The sequence below is a fragment of the Mus caroli genome, unplaced genomic scaffold (assembly GCF_978045245.1).
Source record: "Mus caroli unplaced genomic scaffold, Mus_caroli_1 scaffold_20, whole genome shotgun sequence".
In the NCBI taxonomy this organism is placed as follows: domain Eukaryota; kingdom Metazoa; phylum Chordata; class Mammalia; order Rodentia; family Muridae; genus Mus; species Mus caroli.
In genome coordinates this window covers 43483260-43496641 of record NW_028227275.1, presented here as the reverse complement: position 1 = coordinate 43496641, position 13382 = coordinate 43483260, and the positions used below count along the sequence as shown (strand labels likewise).

Here is a 13382-nt window from a genome sequence, read left to right as displayed (position 1 = left end):
AAGAGTCTGTCAAAATATACATCAAACACATGACAGGTGCTTTAGGTCTTAGGTGTGTCCTGCTGTGGCCAAATATAGTGCTATCAATACTTCTGTCTATCGTGACCTGGAGGGGTTGTCAGGGGTTGGAATGAGAATAAAAGTAGGTACATGTCAGCCAGTCATGGATATATGCCTTTAATTCCAGTGTTAAGGAAGGAGAAATATCAATATTGCTATAAATTCAAGGCCACTTTGGCCTATATAGTGAGTTTGAAGCCAGCTCACCCTATGTAGTGTGTGATAGCCTTATCTCCCCCAAACAAAAGACCTGTGTCAGCTTCTGTGTCTGTAAACAATGCTAGCCCATCGTGCCACAATTCCCTACTGCTAGTTGGCTGGAGGACTGAAAATGCTCAGGAAATCCTTAGGAATAAATCAATAAAGAGACAGTATCCATTGAATTCTGTGAGAAGAACCACCTGGGTAGAGGGAGCTCCTTTTAAATAGCTCATTGCTGTTGTTAAAGGCGCATGGGCTGGCGATGAAAAGGAGTTTCAAGAATCGAGAAGAGAGTGTTCATAAGGGGAAAGATCAGGGAGCTAACCCTGATAAGATGCCAACCATCTCATGCTGAAGGCATCTTCTGGTTTTGGGAATGTTGCTCAGCACTGGAACACTAGAGCTGGCATGTTAGTTCTTCATTGACAGAATCTCACATCTGCTCCAAGATGAACAATTTCCTATTTTTACATACATTTTCAAGTGGAGTCTTTCATGAATGTGTGATATTCATAGCCTTTTTTTTTCAAGTCACTAACTCTGGGGTGAGGGACATTGTCAAAAGATACCTAAAAATTGACTAGAATTACTCACAAAATGGAGTCAGCAATTGCATTTAGTTATTTTATATGGGTGTGCACTCATTTCCTTATGTTTATTCTTCAAAATTAGCCTGCTCAAAGAGACATTTTAATTATGCTAGGGTTATTATTGCCATTGTTACTATTATTAAGCAGCAGGACAGAATCATTTAAGTTAAATTAAGTGAAAATCAAGGTAGCATTAGCAGCCAAGTTGTCTTTGGGGCTTTGCAAACCATGAGCCTGCCTAGCTATGGGAGCATTTTCAGATTGCTGCAGTAGGGGTATAGAGAACCTCAGCCACCAATGTGTCATTCAGAGAACAAAGGTGGGTCTCCAGAGGTCCCCATCCTTCCTACACTGGAGGAGAAGCAGAGCAGAGTAGTGGCTGCCCCAAGAGAAGGGAAACACTTCCCTAGTCCAGGCTCACACAGTGAAAGTGTGCATCAGACCAACCTTCAGGAGAGTCCTGCCCTTCCACAGTTCCCTTACCTTCCAGCTCTGCTGGCTGTTGCTAGTGTGTGGCATATGGGTATGCCTAAAGAAATGTTGGGAGGAAGCATAAGACACATCTGGCAGATTTGGTGAGAGACAACTTTTCATCCCCTTTGGACTATTGGCTTTTATGAATTTATCAGGATAAGGAAGACTACTGGATCTTCTGACTAAATCCGACTTCTACCTTCTCTAATGTGAAAAGAGAAGTTCTGTCATGGATACTGACATGCCCATTCTGGAGGTAGCCACTAAACAAACAATCTGCGAAACTGCTTCCTCTCTCTCTCTCTCTCTCTCTCTCTCTCTCTCTGTGTGTGTGTGTGTGTGTGTTTGTCCTCTAACTCACTATGTAGTCCAGGTTGGCCCCAAACTCACAGAAATCCACCTGACTCTGCTTCATGTTTATGCTTCATGCAGCACTGAGACTGAGTGGGGTGGGTGAGGTAGCACCATGGTTGAGGCTTCTTCTATAGGCCACTCTGCTTTCTCTTGTGTAAGAGAGAAAAGGTGGCTCTGGGTCCCCGCTAAGCAAGGCTCCTACTGCTGGTGGATCTGATTTAAACATCAAATTCTTGGGGAGAAAAATCACTGCACAAATCTCTCCTAAACATCTGCTCTTTTTATTCTTTGAGTTTCTGTTTCATAAAAAGCCAGTCCGTTTTCCTCCTGCCCTGGTGACCTAAATTCCTTCCTTTCCAGAGCATTTTGCTCCTGCTAGCCTCTGCCTTTGTCCCTTTTATTTGTGGGGCACTCAGGAAGGGATAGTAATGCTTAGAATAAGGAAGAAAATAACTTTGAAAGAATTCATCTTATTATGATCATGTTTAGATGAATTATGGGGGCTTGCCATCAACAAAATTACAAAACAATTCCTGTGGGAGCCCAGACCATTTTGAGTAATTCATCTATGAACAAATGAACTTTAATTGTTACTCTTGGCAGCCACCTAAGAGAAGAGTGAAATATTATACTAAATATTGCCACGTGCAACAGTAAAATACAATTTCCTCCTTGCCAGAAGCAGTGTACAGTCCCTTGAAATTCATGTTTGGGTCTGCTGATTTAGTTTAAATCCCCTGTTTTCCCCTCTCCAAAACCAACAGAGGTCTTCCAAAGAGCTGTGTGCTTTATTAGAACCATTTGCAGTTTTTAAGTTGCCAGAAAGGAGTAAGTCAGACTAAGACGTTTGTTTGGGTTAAAGTTGATGCTTCAGCTTCACGGAGGTCAATGGACTTAGTGTGCGAGCCCTCTGCTAAGACGGCCCTTGCAGCTCAGGTTAATGTTGGTCCCGTCCCCTGCCATGCAGGTCATGGATTTATCTAGTAGGACTTAAGAGCAGGCTGATGCTAACCAACAGGAAACATACATAAGACAAACTTACATTTCTTTTTTGTTGTTGTTTATTTGTTTTGTTTTTGTGTTGTGTTTTATTGGAAGAAGTGAAATGTCAAAGAATTTTAACATTGCCCATGCAACTACAATTCTGAGATTGCACATTGTCTTCTCAGAGCAGGACAGCAATGAGAATTTACAGCTTTTTTTTTTTTTTTTTTTTTTTTTCAGGGGAAACAGCATGCCAATATATGACTCTGGGTAGTTTGCAGCCAAGAAAAGGACCACACTTCAAGAGCAGAAGGTATGGAATGGATCATGTAAAAACATCCACTAACTGGTTCTGTGTGTGCATCCTTGACAGATTCATAGATCATGGTTAAGAGTGAATTTACCATGAGCTATCTGAAAAGAATTTTTAAAGGATATACATTTTGGGCTAAGTATTTGCATATACTGGACATAGTTCCCTATGGATATATTAAGCTTCTATATATGATATCATGTAGATGGTATTCAGATTCCATAATGTTGAAATCGGGAGCAATTAGGGATCTTAAAATGAATGGCTTCCTCGGGATTATTCGTCATGTTTCCAGTGGCCTGAGTGCCAGACTCACCACTGATTACTTACATATTCCTTACACGAGTGAACATGGTCTCCCCTAGAGGGGCATACGTTAGGATCTCAAATTATTTGGGAAAAAGTTTGAGACTGCAGCTGTGATATGAAGTAATTTTTGTTATAACTGCATAGATTAAAATGTAGGTTATTGGCAACTTGAGTAAACACATTAATCTTTAGAAATGCCTTACATAATGACTTCCTATTTATTATGATTTATATTATCCATGACAAAGAGGATTATGGCTACTGTTAAGAGCACTAAAGAGACATACAACTTGCTTCAGCAGAGCATCCCATGATTGTTCTATGTCATGCACAGCTACTAGGGACTGCTCGGTAGGAGGCTTTAGCTGTTGCTTTACTCATAGACATAGGCCTGCTTTTCTGTTTTGAGAGTTTTAAAACTATTAAAAATAGTGTTACAAAATGCATGACGAATTGCTAGATCACAGCGAGAAATGTATGTCAGCTATTATACACGAGGAAAAAAGGTGAAGAACTTAAAAACACAGAGTTATAAAAATACCACTCAGAGAATCAATGACAGTGAATACCAAAGCAGTTAGGGTTCTCATAGGCCAGATATGCTTAGGAGTTGGAAGAATTTTTAAACACTTGACCAATGATGTTAGAAACATAGAAAATCTGCCATGTATGTATACTTTTAATTAAAAAAAAATCAATCTGCCTTTTATGTATGGAAAGACCAAAGAACTCTTCTTGTATGAGCACAAAATTTCATTTTGCTGTGTTTGAAGGGTTCAGTTTCCTGCTCTCCATTTAAAATTGGGGGAAAAATAAAAATGTTTTTTGCCTGTGACAGAATAGGAAAGAAGTTCTCACCCTTAAAACCAGCAGCATTGGTTTTCCAGTCATTAGCGTTCAAATGTCCCGCACGGGAAGTCCTGACAATAACATGCTGCACGTCTCTCCAGGTCAGAAACGGACTGGGGAAAGACAAGGTAAGAATCATTGTACCAAAAAAAAAAAAAAGATGGGGGAAGCAGAGAGTCACAAGCAAATTCAAAAAGCAAAATCAAAATGGCAAGGAACTAAAAACGGGACAGAAACTTGGGTTTGGGATAATCAAATGCCAAAGGCCACTCCTGCTCTCAGTGTGGGGACATGACGTCAGTCTGCGGGAGGCAGAAGATGTAACCATAAGAAGAGATCCTATGCTCAGTGTTGGTGTGTCACTGTTGCTTAGTGATAAGAGGGGGCAAAGGTTTCTCATTCGATTGACGAAATAACTGCTCACCTCAGAGCTACTGTCCCCTGAGTGAGAGTTTGCATCTTCAGACACAGCTAAGTCAAAGCAGAAGCCTCGAGAACATTCTGCCTTTAATCTTACAACTAGGCAATCAATTTGCAGTTTACCAAAGATGAACATTTAACCTGATGTACAAATACATGGGTAGGACACAGAAAAAAATTCTTAGCTGAAATTAAGCCCACACTTCCAGAGTTCTTTTAGGAAGAGAATGTGGCTTGATCCAAAAGTTAGGCTCTAAGGTGCAGAGGCTAGAAGAACATTCACGCTTTGTAATGTGTAGGCGATAATTTAAACAATTGGCTCACTAGTTCTCAAGGCTGATAGCAGAGAGGAACAGAAGGTAATGACTGAAGAGGCCACACTTGTTTAAGAACTGAAAAATCTAAGAAAAACACATCCAAGTCAGGTTAGACAGTCTGGGTCTCTTTCAGAGAACACAAGTGCGCAATAGGCACTAGACACAGTGGGAACACACCGTTCTTGTGCATTCTTCAGTCTGGTAGACTGAGATGTGCCCATCTAAAAAACATCTCAGTATTTTCTCACTTAATTATTTCTCTCTGTGATCTTATGTACTACACAGTGCCTGCATTTGTAGGACAACTTTCACGAATGAGTTCTCTTTCTATATTATGTGTTCTGTTTTCAAATTCAGGTCATCAGACTTAGAAGTCAGCACCTTTACCCATAGTTCAGCATCGCCACCCCTGTTATCCTTTACTTACATGAGAACTATGGTAATAATTATCACATGGCCTATGTAACCATTTTCCTCATCCTTCACCCAGTGTTGGAAGGATTCAACAACCCAGAGAACACTCACTTCGATTTCTGAGCAAGTTACTGGACACCCACCTTGTATTCTCCCATTTCACTGCTGAGAGAGCTCTTACCAACTGTGGCTAATACTTAATGGTGAAGCCTATGCATTCATTGCTTGGATTCAAGCCGATTTTTGTCCCATCATGGCTAGCATATGTCAGTGCTCTCCTAGAAATTAGTAGCTCTATCACCAGACGGCAGCTCTTCCCTTTTCTATGTGAAATTAATCTCTAGAAAGAATTACTTTCGTCACCTAGCTAGAACATAGAACCTGATAACTGGTTAAAGTAATACTAATTACTCAAGAGCTAGTTTGTCTTTTTGTTCAGGTAACCTGATGCTCTTACTTGGTAGTTTGAATATCAAGAAGTTGGGGGGAAGAAAAGAATGACTGAGTTTTCTTCACCTCTCAGAAGGAAAACAGAGAGTTAGCCCTGCTGATGTCTTCGGAAGCTGAGAGCACAATGACTTTTTAAAGTTTACATTAGTGAAAGGACTTATGTTTAAACAATTAGAGTCATGCTAAGTGGACTTTGGAGAGTAATGGAAACAGTATTTTCATTCTGTTTGAATACAACCCTTGTTGAGAACCATTTTAGAGAACAGTTCTAGCAGCAGGCAAGAAAAGAAAGAGACTCAAGAAAGAGACAGAGGTGTGCAGTGGGGACTAGGAGGAAGGGAAACTGCTTCTAAGGCATCCAGCTTGCTTTGGACCTTTGCAGACTTGCCCTGAATTCACATGATAACTCAGAAGACTCAGTGCCCTGCTCTGTGTAACATGCAGAAACTCATCTGGATGCTGGTCTCAACACAGATGCTCTGCTCTGACTGAGACAGGATGCCCACAGTGCATTCTCTTCTTTGTGTCCCTGTTTAGCAGGAAGGCAAAGTTCTCAACAAAAATGCCCAGTTTGTGTAGACATGCCAGCTGCTCGTTTATGGTTTTCCACAATGTTTCCAAATGAGCATACAGTTTTTTTTTTCATGTGTAAACATCAGAACAACAAAAAGTACCCATGGGTTTGATGGCTGTATCTATCTAAACCAACCTAGCAATTTAGAGATAACACTAACACATAGCTAGAACATCTGTATTTTAAATAGTACCCTTTAGGATAACAGAATTGAAGTGAGTGTTCTATGATACCGGCAAGACTCAAAAAAATTTAGCATAGAGTTTTGAACATGAGGAGTCACCCATTTTTCCTTTAGTTCACTTCAGTGCTAAAATGGAAAAGTCACCCAACGGAACATTTATCTTGTACCTGAGACAGCTGTGCTCTGGCAGATGGAGGAAGCCTCCCACATTCAACTCAGCCCGAAGACATTGCTTGGGTTACCCGTTCACACACTGAGTTACAAAATCTAGTTTCTGGAATAGTTGTAATTAGAAAACTCAGCATCAGGAAATTGGAAAGAACAATCTGGTCAGAGAATTCTACTTTGACACCTGACAATGAACTGAGCTGCCTGAATTTCACCAAAATATACAAGTAAGAAAATGCAGGGAAAAAAAATCAGTGGGTTGAGAAAAAAGTAGCATTTCTGTTTATGGTTAAGACAACTAATGAGCTCAGGAAACAGCGAGAGCTTAACTGTAGTAGATGGTGGTGGGCTTTAGTCACGGAAGCACTCTGAAGGACTCTTGATCATGCAGTGTTTGATTTCCATCGTATTTCATATTTTTACTTATTCCTACAGGGATGATATAGAGGTAAGGATTGAGCCAGATTACCCAAGGATTTGGTAAGAGAACATTCTGGTAGCCAGGCTGAGAGTGAAAGCACAGAGGAAAGGGTGAACACCCTTCCTGGGGAAAGCTGTAGGCACAACAGTAACATAAGATCCCTTAAAAAAAATCACATACTTCTACAAATACATTTGGCCTAGATTTCCCTGCCCTCGAAACCCAAGCCTGCTCTTTCTCAAAAACAACTGGAAAAAAAGCTACAACAGAGAAGGCAAATGGCTAGCCAAGCTAGGGAGGGAAGATGGCTCATGTTGAGCTTGCTGCTTGCCTCTAGCAGCATCAGGGACTTCTTCCTGTGATTGCCATCAGTTGTTTCAACAGTACCCATCAAAAGGTAGCCACCTGTGATCTTAGGACTCATGGAAATGAACTTCACCTTCTGGGCAGTTCTGGAAAAACCTTGTTTCACACTGTAAACATTTTTCATTTTTGCTTGACTTTGTAATAAGATACAAACACTTAGAGTGTACTGGCTAAAACCAGGCATTGTGTGTTACCTATACAATATTGTTGTGTAATAGTAAGATTCATGATGTAGGGACTGGTCACTTTAGCATTTTCTTCCCAGAGACAAAGCTGGGAATCTAAGTTGTACAGTCATGCAAGCCCATGGAGGGGCCACAGGCAGAGCCTGAATCCACAGCTGCAGAGTTTTGCCTGTAAGCACTCAGACTCCTGGTCAGCAGATACAGCTGCTTCCAGAACAGGCCCACAGGCTGCTCTGAGCAAAGATGTATTCTGGTTTCTGTGGTTGTTCTTAGACTTTCTGAGTCAAGAAGCCAAACAAACATCTCTGGATGTGGCCTTCTGGTCAGGTGACCCTTGGGTACTCCATTGCCTGACTTTTGTCTACTATCATATTAAAAATATTCTTAGTCTTAATCTTGCTTGTAGAAGGTCTAACTTTTTCATACATTTTAATCAAAGATCAAGAGAAACATATACCAGGAAGCCAAGTCTTTTAAATGGATTTCACATTTATGTGAGATCATAACATTATTATGTAATTTTATAGCATTGATGTTGTGAATTGGTCATCTCCCTTGGTAAGGTCTCACTTTGATGTGCTTCACAGCCCAGTTAGTTAAGCTCCTCAGTTGATGAGCTCAAATCTGTCCCCAAACACCACTAGTTTATAGCTGTTAATACAGGACAATGACTCTTTGGTTACCACGGGGTTGCACAATGTTCTTGCTCTCAGCAGTTCAAAGTTTTTTTTTTTTTTTTTAAATGACCATACTACAAGATTTAGATTAAGCAGGACATGTCCCAAGAGAGTTAGTTTTGTGTAGTGCTTCTCATTAAGCTTTTAAGTGTAACTACTAGCACTTATATTAAAAAAGAAAAAAAAGTCACTCACCAAGAATTTTTGAAAATAATTATCAGATGTGTGAGTGTTGAAAAAAAAAAGCTTACATTTAATGATCCTTACAAACAAGGTCTAAACTGAATCCTGGGCAACTGACTCACCTAAACTTTTTCAAGAGAAAAAAGAGCCCCTCATTCCCTACAAAAGATGTACCCCAACCACAATCACCACCCATCATCGTCATCATCATCATTATCATCATCACCACCACCACCAACAACAACAACACCAACACCAACACCAACACCACATGACCATTCATTACTACTACCACCATCATCACCACTATCGTCCTCCTCCTAAGCTTATAGGTAAGTGATAAAAGGGATAAGACACTTATCTCCTTAGAAGAAATTTATCAACAAGAGGAGAGAATGAAACCACAGAATGAAAGTGGCTTCCTACTTGGATCATCTGTCTTGAGTGAAAGTGATTCTGTCTAATGAAATGACCAGGTATCACCCAGATCAATCGATGACTGCATGGACAGTCAGCCATCACCCAACTATTTCAGCAATTAAATAAAACCAACCCAAGCACACCCCGGTTCCTTTCATCAGTGTTACTTAAAACAGAACTAGAAACAAATAGCCAGAAAATGAATGTCATTGAGCCTATGCTAAAGAAATTAGTAACTGTGAGAATGGGTTTACTAGGAGCAGATTAAAGAAGACGAGGAAGTATGTATTCAAAGCTTGCCGAGAAGGGTAATAGCAGTCAGTGCACACCAGTGATAACCGAGCCTAGGTGACTCAGGGAAGGGAAGCGACTTTCCTGTCATGACCGAGAAAGGGGCCACCCCCCCACCTCCTAGTGCAGTGCTTCTGTCTTGGGTTCAGCTTTAATTCAGAAGTTCTAGCTCTATAAGCAGAGCACAGTGGTGAGCGCCTGTAACCCCAGCACCGGTGAGGGGGAGAAACAGGATTCTTGGGGCTCTCCAGTGAGCCGGCCTAGCCTATTTGAGAAGCTCCAGGCTAGACAAAGATTCCAGCTCTCTCTCTCTCTCTCTCTCTCTCTCTCTCTCTCTCTCTCTCTCTCTCTCTCTCTCTCTCTCTCTCACACACACACACACACACAAATACGGTGGTGAGTCACTGAGAAGTGAAACCTGATGCCTACCACCAGCTTTCACATGCACAAATGCTCGAGTGCACGTGTGCGCACCCACCCCACCCCACACACACGCACGCACGCACTTAAAAAGTTAGCCCTAAAATCAAGTTGTGTACAAAAGCATGATTTCTCATATGTCAACATTTAGAACTATGGCTTGTATCAGAACCCCCTGTTGAGCCATGCGTGATCCATTCACACCTTAACCGAACTAGAAAAGACCAAAGGACACATTAGCTTATGATTACAGGTCCAGTTTTTGGTTTTTCTCTTCTGTGAAAGAATTCCCAGGCTCTATAAATTCAGTCTAATGAAAAAAAGACAAAACAAAAGAGAACAAAAAAAACAAAAAAAAACCTGGTCTCAAAACTTATGCATGAAGCTAGTCAGTGCCAAGTGATGCGAACTTTTCTCAGGGACTCTGAGAGGCCTTTGCCCTTAAAAATTCTACTTCGCCACTTAGTGTATCTGTTATAACATTCTTACCCCATTATACACGAGGTATATTGGGCATGCTCCATGGCCACGCCTTCACTGACATATGTGCTGAATAAATTTTTGCACTTTGCTGAATGATGATAGCTATTAAACTGGAGATGGTGAGGTACAGTAACTGGAAACAGTATTCACAGATGAGACGTCATGACGGTAAGTTTTCCACTGGCACCTATACATCCTTACAAGAGTACCCTGAATGTACATGGACATCTCTGTTCAGTCCACGATCCCAAATCTGGAACTGTCTCTCATCTTTTGCCACCAAGCTTTAAAATCTTTGCAGGTAGACAGTAGGTGACATTCTAAACACACTTCACTAACCTGACTGACCCCTGTGACTCTGTGCAAAGCTCTTGCTCACCTTCTGTTTCAAGGCATGGCATGAATTAAAAACACAATTTTATTCTAATTGACCAGGCCTGCAGAACACAGCCATAGCTCTATCCTTGTCATTATTTATCCAGATGTGTTCTAAAACCAATAAACATAGTCGTCAGGTAAACGAGAATGGTAAAAATTATGTCAAGTCAAGATGATCTGTGCTTACTGTGTAAACCCGGAGGGTCGCCTTTCCAGGACTGTTTCCTTTGCAGTAACGTGGAGACAGAACCATTTATTCAGCAATGCAGCTGCAAGATTTGGAGGTGATGAATATAATAAAGTACCAGGTAAACAAGTTCCCCAAGGCAAGAGTCAGGGCAACTTTTGGAGATTAGCGAGTATCAGGAAAACTCAGAGGGTAAAATTGCACATGCGCCTGACAAAGCTCAAGTAACCAAACAATGCTTTCTAAAACTGGTCCAAAAAGTCCATCACAGGCAAGCTATTTTCTTATGGTTACCGTTTTCTAATACACAGTCAAACATGTTAGCAGATGGTATATTCTTAGTAAATTGTAGTGCTCCTAAGACATGTTGCAAAGGTCTCTTTTAACAATCCTTTTAAAATGACGGTGTAGTTAGCTATCTATCACCTAGCCTAGGCTGGGGTATATAACGCACACTGCCATTTTGTATACTGCCTTTGTCAGCGGGAGGTCTGCAGCCTTGCTGCCTGGCCACTGATGAGGACATGGTGGAATGCTCTTTGGCTTGCTATCAGAGTGCTTTATAGTATTGCATAATAGGAAGGAGCTGTAGACACACCTGTTCATGAAGTGGACTGTCCGGTTGAAAGGCTCTCAGTATTTTCTGCAGAGTTCAGAGATTTGCAGTGCTTGTAACTTAGCTGTGTGAATCTTTTTGATCACTGGCAGTACCAGGGTGGAATGAAGGGCCCTGTGCATGCCAGGCCAGGGCTCTGCCTCTAAGTTACACCCTACTCCACACTGCTGATAGTCTCAGTTACATTACAAATTTCCTCCCATTGTTTTCTGTTACACATAAATGATTATAATAATGTTCTTTTAGGTTGATGGTATGACTCAGTGGATACAGGTGCTTGCCACCAAGACTAAAAATTTGAGTTTGAATCCTGGAATCCATGTGGTGAAAGGAGAGAAATAAATTCTAAAGGCTAGTCTTTAATCTGCACACATGCGTGCACACATGCACATATACATGCTCTCATGTACACACACATATATGCATTCATACACTGTAGCATGCTTCCCTACCCCCACAATGAAATGAATATAAAAATAAGAATAAAATATCTTTCTATATGTTCATTCCAGAAGCATATTTTAGACAAAACTTCTCAATATTCAACTTTAATTTTAAAGTTCATTGGAAATCACTAAGCTTTTTAGATTCTAGAATTTGGAGTAAATATTATTACACATTTCAGAAACTCCTGACTTACATCAATTTCTGGCAGTATTTCTCATTATTGTAAATCAATAGAAACCCATCATTTAAAAATTTACATATTACCCACATATACTCAGAAGAAATTAATAAAGACAAATGAAAATTCCTTCCAAAATATCTGGTGGTGTAATAGAGATGCTTATGCTCAAGGGACAGGAAAGATAATGCCTTTGCATCTCGTGCATTGACTTCAAGCATGGTATGCCTTAGGATGCTGAAATTACAGCTAGTCCTGCAGCATCAGTGAGGAAGAGTAAGAACGTGCCATGTGTGTTGGTCTTGGTGACTTAGAGTTTCTGAACTGACACCCAAACTGGAGACTTGTATGGGCATTCCTACATCCTTTCCTTTCTGAGAAATCTTGCTCTGTAGCTCAGGCTGGCTTCCTACTCACTGCAATCCTCCTGACTCATGTTCTTTCAGATGAAAAAGAACCCGTTGAAAATCAAAGTGAGCCGAGAGACCGTGCCATGGTAGGAAGATGTGCAGCGGCATCAGGAAGAGAAGAGTTAGGGATGGAGTTATTGTACCGTGATGTGAGATGTCAGATTGATTTTTGTGGGAAACTAAGAGGAATTCAAACATGAGAATTTCCAGAGTGCTTTCTTAGGAAAGAAAGGAAAAGGAAAATGGGAAAGTAGCTTTGGAGGAGGGAAAAGAGAAACCCAAGTTCAGAAAGCAGCTCGATTTTCTGCTTTCCTCTGAAGACTCTGCTTCTGCCTCCCTCTGGTGCTGTGCTGGAGGCTTTAAGTCTACTATTCATTCAATGCATGCAAAATAACTCACACACCCCACCCACCGCGACAGGGACAGAAAGCACTGCTGTTTCCCTTTTACAGACATGGAAACCTAGCTTTTAGAAAGTTTCACACATTTCAAAGCTGAACAGCTAGTAAGATAATCAAAGTAGGGATTGAAGCCAGGCAATGTCCTCCAGAGCCCAGACTGCCATGCTCCAACATAGAAGTTACCAAAGTCAAATGTGACTGTGAAAAGCCAAGGAGGGCTGAAATGGCTCAGTAAGTTCACAAGTATTAAAGAGTCAGACTACCTTGATTGGTTGTAAATATATATATATATATATATATATATATATATATATATATATATATATTTATATATATACTTCATGATATTATTAAAGAACTAAAAAAAAAACCAAACCTAAACAAAGCATGATCTGGCTTAAGATGTCCCTGAAAAATTAGTTTTAGGAGAGAATAAAGAATCACTTTTTCTTTTCTACTGAAAGTAAATGAAGTCAAGAGTTTCAGTTTAGGCTCATTCCTCAGAAGTGATAGCAGATGACACATTCATGCAGTGTTGAGACCCACCTTAACCTATATGTATGTCTACACACATACACCCTAAGGACCTGCATTATCCAGTCTATGCACATATACTGTGAGGACAGAAATAAAATACACTAACACTTCAAAGCTTCTT

At 40.6% G+C, this 13382-nt stretch overlaps 1 protein-coding gene across 4 annotated transcripts in view; it reads right to left on the bottom strand.

The window, feature by feature from the left end:
* Nucleotides 1–13382, bottom strand: part of Pcsk5 (proprotein convertase subtilisin/kexin type 5) — a 417146-nt gene that overhangs the window by 187717 nt on the left and 216047 nt on the right. For all 4 annotated transcript variants that reach the window (XM_021151578.3, XM_029472674.2, XM_021151579.3 and 1 more), the window contains exon 10: nucleotides 4144–4247. In XM_021151578.3, coding sequence (XP_021007237.1) covers nucleotides 4144–4247 — 104 coding nt within the window. The remainder of the gene's footprint in view (nucleotides 1–4143; nucleotides 4248–13382) is intronic.